The sequence below is a fragment of the Parasteatoda tepidariorum genome, chromosome 2 (genome assembly GCF_982258835.1).
Source record: "Parasteatoda tepidariorum strain Cologne lab strain chromosome 2, Ptep-v5.0, whole genome shotgun sequence".
In the NCBI taxonomy this organism is placed as follows: domain Eukaryota; kingdom Metazoa; phylum Arthropoda; class Arachnida; order Araneae; family Theridiidae; genus Parasteatoda; species Parasteatoda tepidariorum.
In genome coordinates this window covers 19,154,320-19,165,635 of record NC_141756.1, presented here as the reverse complement: position 1 = coordinate 19,165,635, position 11,316 = coordinate 19,154,320, and the positions used below count along the sequence as shown (strand labels likewise).

At 30.9% G+C, this 11,316-nt stretch overlaps 1 protein-coding gene across 2 annotated transcripts; it reads left to right on the top strand.

The window, feature by feature from the left end:
* The first annotated feature begins 2,431 nt into the window (after positions 1 to 2,431).
* LOC107443130 (oplophorus-luciferin 2-monooxygenase non-catalytic subunit) lies at positions 2,432 to 10,703 on the top strand. 2 transcript variants are annotated; one of them, XM_087156935.1, is made up of 4 exons: positions 2,432 to 2,523; positions 4,483 to 5,145; positions 7,922 to 8,070; positions 10,546 to 10,703. In XM_087156935.1, the coding sequence occupies exons 2-4, from the start codon at positions 4,499 to 4,501 to the stop codon at positions 10,683 to 10,685; spliced, it is 936 nt and encodes a 311-aa protein (XP_087013061.1). In that variant the 5' UTR covers positions 2,432 to 2,523; positions 4,483 to 4,498; the 3' UTR covers positions 10,686 to 10,703. The 2 variants fall into 2 exon arrangements, with proteins under 2 accessions (XP_087013061.1, XP_087013062.1); XM_087156936.1 differs by having other exon boundaries at positions 2,517 to 2,722; positions 4,360 to 5,145.
* Positions 10,704 to 11,316: the final 613 nt, after the last annotated feature.

Below are 11,316 nucleotides of genomic sequence, written 5' to 3'. Positions count from 1 at the left end.
CCACATTTTAGGCTTTTATTTTGTCGGAATAGGCTGGTTAGGAGTTAGGCCCATGTTAAAGATGTAGTGAGTTCTATCTCAGTCGACCGAAGTATAGTAAATGGTATAGGCTGTCTTTCAAACAATTTTTTTACATTGTTGAAATCTATAGGATGGTCATTAGAAATTTGGGAAATTTATCTAAATCTAGTTCCTCTAGTGTAGCTGGGTGGCGCAGTTGGTTTGTCGTCGGCCTTCAGATCCCAAGTCTGCGGGTTCGATTCCCAGCCCAGACACCGGATTTTCGGAATGCAGAAAATCCTCAGCGGCCATGTCGTATGATAATTCGGCATGTAAAAGATCCCTAGAGTACCTTATTTGCTCTTGGCATTCCAGGCAAAATTAAAATTCCTAGTGCACTTCAGCATCCAAATAGAGTCTCGGTGCTACCATCTACTGTGGCAGAAACTAGACGTCCAAATTAACATGGTCAACGGTACCTCACCCATTGTGGTGGTCCTGAAAGAGTGGATACCACTTCTGGAGAACGCACTAGGTCTGCTCACCGGGAAGACTGATTGTGCTGCTCATGGGAAATAAAAAAGTTCCTCTGTGCAAATCGATCTGTGTTTTTTCAGTTGTGCGAAAGAGCTGTTTTTTGAACGTCATGCATGGCACATCCATTTTTTTTTATTGATCCGTTTTTTTAATACGTTTTGAGATTTTTTAATGCATTGCACATTTTGTTAAAAAAAATAAAAAAATAAAACAAAAAGGTGCCTGCAGTTCAACCAGTACACTGAAATATTGTCTTAGTTTTGATAAAGGTGCCTGCTGTCCCACCAGAATACTGGAATATTCCGCTAGTTTATAAATATTGGAGACCCCTGCGTAAAAGAATGTAAAACATTTTTCTAGCATTCAAAATTTTTTAATCATTATTTAAATAAATTAAATAGAAAGAAAAAGAAAGAAAAAATCTTTGCTTTTTGGGTAGTAATCAATTAAAAACAAATCTGTTGTTTAGTTAATTTAAGATATTTTTCTATTAACTAATTAAAAAAATTGTGATCGCCGAAAGGTGATCGCAGGTTTCCCATTGGCAAAATGGTTGTTGTCTAATTTTTCAAATATACCGTTCAAATGATGAAATTCTCATTTATTCACAACTCAAGAAGTATTTATGGGATCGCTCTGATCCCATATCCATATCATCTGGTGGATATCAAAAATAAACTCATCAACTGAACTAATAGAAACATATTTCTATTGGTATATTTATAACTGATTGACAATTGATGGATTTCCAGTGGGGAGAGGTAAGTGACGCAATGTCAGCATAGAACCTTATTTAAAAGTCCTCTTCGAACTGAAAAAGGATTTTACTTCTTCTATGTTAACATGCGAGAAGTCCGGCTTACATGTCTGCAATTTCCTTATTTATTCACTAACTAATGAAAAATTTTAAAATTTTTTTTAATTTTATATTTTGAGATGTGTTTTATTGAACTTAGTTACAGATTTTTAAATGTTAAGCATTAGTCTTAAAAACATGCACTTTGAAAAAAATGTAAACTTTAAAAAACGTTAAATTTTTGAAAATCTTAAACGACCATAAAATTTTATACAAAATTGGAAAGCTAAGCTTAATAGAGTCTATTTCAATGAATAAAATGATAATTAGTAGCTAAAAAAATAAAAAAATTTCGGATAGCTATTTATTTGTATGTTAATAAAGAGAAAGTTTTCAAAATTTTTTATTAAGAGGACCCTTAACTTAAATGTCTTTATTGATTTAAGTTTGACTTTTTGAAACAGAGTTTTTAAGCAGAGTTTTCATACTTTTTTCATTATTTTACACTAAATTAGGCCAAAATAAGTGAAAATATTATATATATAGCAATTTAATAACTTTTTGATATAGAATACGTTTTCTGTGTGAAAGGTAAAATCTTCCTCACACAACTCACTTCCAAACAATATTATTTTAAAATTAGCACGCATTTACAGTTATTTATATCTAAGAGAAACAGTTATTCATCATTGAAATTTATTTAATATACAAAATCTGTTATCGAAAAAGTTTGAATAGGAATGAATAAAATTATTTATTTGTTTTAATATTTTAGTACAAATATAATTCAGATAATCTAACAGATTTTTCTGAGTAACTATTAGACTGTTTTGCATAATTAAAAAATACCAAAATATATTTTTGCTTGTACTTAAAGTACCAGAAGAATATGTATAAAAGAGAGACCGGTGTCCCATCTACATCAAGGGGTTAAGTGAACAATTTATAATGCTTTTCTCTAATTTCAAACTGTTTGTTAAGCTCTTTCTTTTTTTATGATGGTATTTTTTCTAACATTTTCACCTTAATAAACAATTTTTAAAATAAGTATATGCGAATGCAAATTCACACTCGATTATAAATCACAGCGATATTTATCAATGCTCTCCTGAAAAAAATATAAATGAAACATCTGTCAACGATGATAAAAGACATTTGTTTTATTTTGTTTCTCACACAGTGAGTTTCAGGTGAGTAACACGAGTATTTATTAATTTTTGAAATTTGAATTTCAAATTAGTTTCTTCCTGTAAAAAATGTCTTCTTCCTCTGAGAAAATAAATTATATATCAAGCCTTTGGTTTCAATCTCAACTCCATCTATTTTCAGAAACTTAACTGAGGAATCGAGTCTAAAGTTAATTATGCAAATGTGTTTTTTGAGGTCTAAGTAATCAAAATTAAAATCATAATTTTTACTACATAAAAAATGGCCAAAAGTGTTGAATAATGATTAATTCAGAGAATATTATGTCGCTATGTTTCTTCTATGTGTCAATATTTTCATTCTACTAATATTTATTCTATTTTCGTGCTTTTATATTGCTTATCATTTCGTGATGTTGAATTTTTATGAAAATCAATTTCACATTTCATCACGTTTTTCAATCATTCAGTGAGCAAAAAGTAAAATTGGGACATTTGTATCCATTTGGAAATCCCTTTTAATTGTTTCAAATGATCATAATAGTTCAGTATAATGTTGTTTTGATTGTATCGTGTCTTTATTTTCGGAATCACTATTGCTTTTTGAGCCCTTATCGTTCCTAGTAACACTGTTCAAAATTTTTGCATCTATATGTAGCAGTTAAGTCTTTCGTCTACTTCTAAAAAGTAAGGGAAAATTACAAATTTTTTTATTTTTTCAATCATTTTTAATATTTAAACTAATTCCAAAATTTTTATTTCCAATTACAATTTTATTCAAAAGGGACGAAATTACAAAAGATATATAGTTGAAAAATTCGCTATAGGGGGACAACTACTTTGCTGTATGGAGAATTATTTTGCGTCCCGATTAAAAATTACGCTATAGTGATAAATTTACTCTAGATACACAACCTTGTCGAAAGAATCTAATGTAATTTAGGCCAGAGTTTTTTCATTAAAGAATGTTTAGTTTTTATTCAGCTTGGAGTTAGTTTTGAGGAAAGAATTCATTCATTAATTTGTTGGTTCATTGCTTTTTAAAAGAAATAAAATAAAAATAAATTTTCAGCTGTTAATTCACATAAGTAATTACGTAAATTAACCTCTAACATAAACGTTATATCAATTTACATAATTTTAGCAGTTAAAGTATTATAATTGATTAATAAATTATGTTAAAAATAGGAAATATTTTTATTAATCTGAATTTGTTTTCACTTATTATTGCAAATATGCATTTATTATTACTTTTTTTAAATATAAAAATGAAAAATATTTTGAAAAAAAAGAAATAAAAGTAGTGTTTTTTTGTTTATTTCATTATTGATAAGAATTGAAAATATTGAATATTAATCAGAATTCATAGATATCTAGTGAAAAAAAGATGAAAAAAATGTTTGAGTTGAGCTTGAAATTAAAAATCTCATATTTATTATTAAATATCAAATTGATGATTTAGTTATTGAAATATTCAAAATACTTTATCTATACATTATAACATACGATCAAGACTGTTCAATTTAAGAACCTTAATTTTATCTGATTGAAGTTATTTCTGCAAAATTTTATTAAATTCAGACTCAATGATTCCGTCTCTTGATATTAGTATCATCATTGTATCAAGACAATTTTCAGTTGGTCTTTTTTTTTGAACAATAATAAGTTTAAACAAAATCTTCCCTCCTGTTCTTTGCTTTATTCGTTTGTGTTTTTCTAATACGAACCGCTTTAATTAAGGTGAATGTTCAATTTTTGCATTATTTTTCTTTTCAAATTGTGCCAATTCTTTCTCAATTGACTAAAATTTTTTATGCAGAATTTTCGCTGCCATATCGTACGTAGTTTCTCTACCAATGCTTATGCCTTTTAGACTGTTAGAATGCATTACAAATGCTTCTGATAAGGCTCGTTTCAATTATAAGCACCTTATGTACTAAAATGTCTAACTTTAAACTAATAGCATACGATTTCAAATGTGCAATTTTTCTTCTTTTTTTGTAGGTTTTTCCTTCCAAACATGCTGCTACTCTTTCAGATTCTCGCAATCACCGTGGCAGCATTTGCTATTGACTGCCCTTCCAGAGAATTAGTATATCCTTGCTCATGTGCAATTGATCAAGGTCAAGCAGTAATATCTTGCGAAGGCTTCAACAGCATACATGAAATTGAACCTGCTGTGAAACACACCATCGGCTATGACGTTAATTTCGCCATCCTAAGGTCACATTTAGGTGATATTCCTTCGGACTTTTTCAAAGGCCACAAATCCACTAAACTAAATATTGAGAATTGTGTTGTAAGATCATTTGGAGACACTCCCTTTAGCGGTCTCGAGGATTCCTTGGAGATTTTGACCATCAATGGAGTCCTTGATTATAGTCACACAAATATGGACAAATTCAGGCTGGGTCACTTGAAGAAATTGAAGTATGCTGCCATTGGTAATAACGATCTTGATGTATTAGGAAATATTTGGTTCTCAGACGGATCAGTTTCTTTAGAACAAATATCTCTTTATGCTAATAAGTTTAAAGGAATTGGGGATAAAGCTTTTGCTTCTCTGTCAAACATCCAGCAATTGTATGTGGATAGCAACAATATCAAAACTCTAGCCAGATCCATGTTTCCAAATCCAGGAAAAATGTTTTGGATATTTGGCGCCAGGTATTAAAACTTCTAGTTTTATTCATTTTTTTCTTATGTATCATGTGTATTTCTCAGTGCCTATGATTATTGATTTTTGTTTAAGTAATAATAGCACATAAAGATGTAAACCAATTTTTTAATACGAAAAAAAAACTTGAGAAATTTCAAAAAAGGTTAACAGTATCAAAAGTTAACATTATTGTTTTTAAACTCTAAGTCTGACAGAGTCATACCAGATCTAAGAGTCTGTTAACAATCTGAAAGTGGATGAAAATAAATTTTCAACATAAATAAATTCTTGAAGTCTAAATATGAAATAAAAGTTTGAATTTATGACATTTTTGAGTATTAAAAGAAAAACAACTATGAAATCGTCAGAAAGAGAAAATAGATTTTATAGTAAATTTTTTGCTCAAGTCTAAAAAGCATGTAAACTGAAACTTTAAAGCTTGAAAGAAATAGTTTATTTTTATTGACATAAATTCGGGTGAAATTTGCTACAGAAAATAAATTTGAAGCAACGTTTCCTTTAAATAATGCATTTCATACTCGCCCACACGGTTAGTTCACAATCATGAATTATAATAACGTATAGTCGAGTTGAAGAATGGTTATTTGGTTATGCAGCCTTTTATTAAGATTACAGCAAATTTTATTAACATTATTTATTACGTTCCAAAATTTCAAAAAGTGAAGGAAAATATATTTTCAGAAAATACTTTTTACGTATTTCCATATATAACCATGCATCCCATAAACCAATGCTTTTATATACACTGGTTATCATAAATTAAGGAAAATTCACAAAAATCGCGATAACTCAAGAAATTACACATGGAATTTTATGAAACTTACCCACAATATACAACACATAGTAAGGTATTAAACAACATAAAAAGAAATTATCAGACATTAATAGTAGTATAGAAATTAGCACATGTATAAAATAAACAAATTGGAAGTATCGGTTTGCAATAGAAAAAGTACCTTTAATATGGAATATGATTGCCTCTAGAAGCAATACAGCACAAACAGCGATGTGTGATGCTTTCAATTATGCGGTCTATCAGTTCAATAGGAAGTGAGAGCCATTGCTCTTGTAAAGCAGTTGCAAGCGTGGCAAGGGTCTGAGGGGGCGGATTGATGGCAGATACACGCCTCCCTAGAGCATCCCAAACGTGCTCGATAGGATTCAAGTCCGGGGATCGAGCTGGCCACTCCATGCGAGTAATTGTTTCCTGTTGAAGATAATCATCAACAATGCGAGCTCTGTGTGGTCTTGCATTATCGTCCTGTAACAGGAAGCAATCACCAATTGCCCCGGCATATGGGCGCACATAAGCATCAAGGATGTTGTCTCGATAAACCTGAGCATTCACGGTTCCCCTTGGAAAGACATGGAGGTATGTGCGCCCTCCTAAGGATATGCCTCCCCAAACACAGACACTGCCTCTTCCGTATGCATCTCTTTCACGGATGTTTGATGGATGATAACGGGTCCCAGGTTCTCTCCATATCAAATAACGTCTACTGTCACTTTCTAGACTAAACCTGGACTCATCCGTAAAGAGAACAGGCCTCCATTGATCTGACGTCCAGTGGACATGTTGTCGGGCCCACTGCAAACGGTCTCTCCTATGGCGTGATGTGAGCGGCACGCAAATGGCTGGTCGTCTCGCATACAGACCACCTTCGTGGAGCCTTCTGCGCACAGTTGACGTTGACACCAACCTTCCGGTGGCTGCAGCAAGAGAGGATCTAAGATGTGTCGGAGTAGCGGTTCTATTCCTGCGTGCACTTAATGTCAAATATCGGTCATCGGCACTGGTCGTAACAGTTGGCCGTCCTTGACTGAACCTCCTAGATGCCGAATCTGTGGTTTGAAATTGCCTCCAAAGTCTATGAACCACAGATGGACTCACATTTAGCCATCTGGCCACTTCTGATTGACTCTGCCCTGCCTCTAGTCTCCCGATGGCTCTCCATCGTAGTTCTTCAGGCAAATGATGCCTAGAGGTCATTATTACGAATTGGCTATCTCAGATTTTCAATGTCGCAATCACAGTAAAATTTGTGTGCTTTCTCTCAAACTTGGACTTTTATGCTCCAGGCAGATGACGTAAGCCGAGTGCAGCGCCACTAATTTGCATATTGCAATTTTACTCAGCTACTCTTAGTGGACAACATATGCAAATTTTGCACGGTTTGGCTTACTTTTGAAAGAGTTATCGCTATTTTTGTGATTTTTCCTTAATTTATGATAACCAGTGTATTTATATATTTCATACAAGTGTACCTGTGATTCAGAACTAATAGTCCAATATCTATATGTAAGTCAGGAACATGAAAACAAACAAAAATCATGTTACAATTAACACAAATGCAAACTTGTTACAGATTCACGAATCATTCATTCGAAATTGTATTCTTGAAAACGTTCACCGACTAATACTTCATCGTTGTTGCAGCTGCAAGCCTCAACAATGAACATTTTTTTATTTATTTTTATTTTAAAAAAATTTCTTTGGCAGAAATTTTATATAAAACATTAATTAAATAATAAAAATTGCCACTTTTAATGATTTGCTTCTAACCTTGTAGTATTAGGTCTTGTGGAATGTAGCACGTTAACATTGCGTTTTTGACTGCTGATTCTTGCATGCGGTGATGTTCCTGACCAGCATGTATGTTCGTAAATTATAGTCCTGAATCATCCTGCTTATGAAGAAATTATTACTGTATATAACTAAATATAAATGAATTAGATAAAAAAAACTCAAATGTGATTTTTTAGTTCAAACGAAATTGAAGAACTGCCATCAGACTTATTTGAAGGATTTCCAAAACTGGCACGTGTAAACCTTTCTCACAATAAATTAAAATCCATTCCAGAAAATGTTTGGGGTAAAATCTGGAGTCACCTTCAGTCAGTGTTTCTTGATGGTAAGTTCTCCTATCTTTTCATTTTTAAATCTTTATTTTCCCAGTGGTTAGAACATCGAACTTCGGTCTGAAAGAACAGGGTTTGATCTTCTAAAACTGGTAAGTCATATCGAGTATAAGCGATTTATATTCTCGTAAAATTTTGTGTTTGTTTGCTGAGTATTACCATGGGTATAGAAACCTGGAGAAAGTTTTCTTCCCCTTCAGATTTATGTCTTAATTGTAGAAATAGTGTCTTGAACGAATAGTGCTGCCATCTATTGAGCTGAATCGTACTTTTTTCCTTGAGGCGCTGTCTTGTCAAACGAAATGTGCTTTTTCCGGACTAAGTTCGCAAGACCAATTGCTGGTGAACTTAGCTCATTCAATTGTCACGAGGAACGATAAATCTTTATCTTTTTTTTTTAAATATCTCCTAAAGCTGGCATATTAACATAAAAATTCTACTTAGAATTTTTGCCTTAGCTTTTCAAACTTATTAATGATGAATATGAAAAGAAATAAAAATTAAGGAAGTTGTATGACATTTTATAAACTACGCTAGCACAAAAAATTAGAAAAACAATGTTTTTTATTTTATTTTATTATTTTTATTTTATTTTCGGCAATGAAAACTGAAATGAAAGTTTTTACAAAATTGGCCTTGATATTTAAGTGAGTGATAAAGTAAGTATAAATATTAATTAAGTAATAATTAAGTGAGTATAAGTAAGTAATTAAGTGGAATTTGTGTAGTCTTTTAAGTTAATTGTATCAACCTTATCGTTCTGCGCATTAATTACTTCATTCTCGTTCCACTTGAAATGACGGGGTGAAATTTCATGCTCTATTTGTCGTGCCGATGATATTTTGCTGGTGGAGTGTTTAAAAGTAACGCGCCAAAAAGATTGAAACATTTCTATTTCAAATACGCGGAATCATGTATGTTTCTCAATCTGTACATCAGATGGCAGTAACAGACTATTTTCTGTGTATTTAGTGATAGTTCGTTTATTTTAAACTATAATTAATTAGTTAGATTTCAAGCGAAAAATTAACACAAAAATTAAAAAATGTAATGCCTATATTGTACAAACACTTAGTTTTCAAAAATTTTCTTGAATAAAAAAGTAGGGACTTTTACTACTTTAATTACTTTTATTTTATTATTTAAATGTTAGCGTTTTCTTTAAAATCGTGTGATCATTAAGAAGTTGAAATGTGGGTACAAAACTCAGGTCTTATACGAATATTATATATGAAATGCCTGAAAGATTTACTGTGTGTATGAACTAAACAATGCTTTTTCAGAAAAAATAATACCCAGGGTATTTTGTGACAAAAAGTTCAGTTATGTTAACATAATTGGTACTTATTGTTATCATAACTCAATGTTAACATACATAATTGAAAACTCCCTTAATTTCCTCGGTAAGCTTACCCCTTTTTTGAGGGAAATGAGGGAATTAAATTTCTGCTAGATAAGTAATTGAAACTAATTTTGATAGAATCAGATTTTTCTGTCGGATTCTCTGTCGAATTTTTTCTTTTTTGAATTTCCGACCCAAAAAAGCATTTTTTTTTATTTCTGAAAATTTATATATGTTCTATCCTAAATTCGAAAATGCAAAATATTTTTGTATGCAAGCAGTTTTTTGCTTGGTCTACTGGTGGTAAAACGTACGATGTCTTGTTCACTCATCTCTAGTTTTAACAGCAATGCATCCAAGTTTTATCTTAAAAAAATACACTGTGATAACATATTTATTAACTCTATTGGATTAAGATGTTGTAGATAAATCTCTGCAAAAAATAACTTTTAAAATTAGGTAAAAATATTTTTAACACTGATGAAATAATTAATAATAATTAATTAATACTAATGATGAATTAATAATAATTAATTTTAGTACTAATGAAGTGAAATAATTTTAATGCTAATGTGAAATTTTAACACTAATGAAAGCGAAAATACAGAAAGTTCAAAATGATTTTATTTCAATTCGAAATCTCACTGTGAAAATTGTGAAGAGTTGATCATGAAAATTGTGGACTAGTTGCGCCACCTCTTAGAGATATTCAGAAATATGAAAATAATCGCGGGATTTAGTGAGACGTGTAAGTAGTGACGAATTCAATTTCAATGACGCAATTTTTCTCTTCGTCGCATGGCATGCTAACGCCGAAAGGCACAAACACGCCGGCACACACAGGCACAAAAACGCCGAACGTATGAGTACATACATGTAGTTAAAGGCATATAATACAACTAATTCTATTCATACGTTTCTATGAGTTTCATAAATGTCAGTTACTCAAATGTCAATTATGAGAAAAAATTATTTTCATAGTTTTTAGTTTATTTTTGAAAAAAATAGGTGTAAAGCCCCTTTCCATGTTGAAGTAAAATTAAATAAATAATTTAAAAGTTTATAGTTAAATTTATATACATCATTTTCCCCATTAAATAATAATTATTTTTAAATTACATTTTAGGTAATGATATAGTTTGTGATGAAAACTTGAAATGGATCTACAAACAGCAGTTGCCTAGAGAGTTTACGGGCAAATGCGGACCAGGCAATAATCTTCAGAATAGAGATTTGAATTCATTAAAATTGGAAGATTTTCAATAAAAGCGAACTGAAATTTGATATGATTTTTTCTTTTCCTTAAAGTTCATATAAATTGAATGGTTTGAATAAATGATTGATTATGTAAAAATACCACAAAATATTCATCACACCTTTTACTGCTCTATTTATACCTTTGTACTCTATTTACACTTATTTAATAGCCACAAAATATTTCAATTTTAAGAACTTCTTTCAGAAAATATAATGTACATAATTAAACATATATTAGGATAAAGTAGAAGCACTGGCAATGTGAGAAATACTTGTTTTTTTAGACAAAGTACAAAAAACCTCAATAAAACCAAAAACCAACCTCTGTAATAATAGTAAAGATATAATTTAAATTCTTTTGGTAGTTTTGTAGTCCATCAAATATTCACACAGCTTATTTCATTGTTTATTTCACAGATATTTAAAATAAAATGTTAAATAAGAGAAAAATTAGGGGCCTTTAGTTACATAAAATTTGAGAATAATACAGCCAGTCCAATGAATGAAGTATGCTCCAAAAGTACTTTCAAGACATGCTTGGCATTGTATACAATAACAAATAATATTCTGGGAAAAAATTAAATGTAAGAATCATGGTGAAAGAAACACTGCATTATTTTTGCCCACTTTCAAATTTTTA

Excerpts from the sequence above, each read along its gene's own strand:
- LOC107443130 (XM_087156935.1), top strand. The coding sequence starts at position 4,499 with ATGCTGCTACTCTTTCAGATTCTCGCAATCACCGTGGCAGCATTTGCT. Across the intron at positions 5,146-7,921 it reads TTTTGGATATTTGGCGCCAG|TTCAAACGAAATTGAAGAAC; the intron begins GTATTAAAACTT and ends GTGATTTTTTAG. Across the intron at positions 8,071-10,545 it reads TCAGTCAGTGTTTCTTGATG|GTAATGATATAGTTTGTGAT; the intron begins GTAAGTTCTCCT and ends ATTACATTTTAG.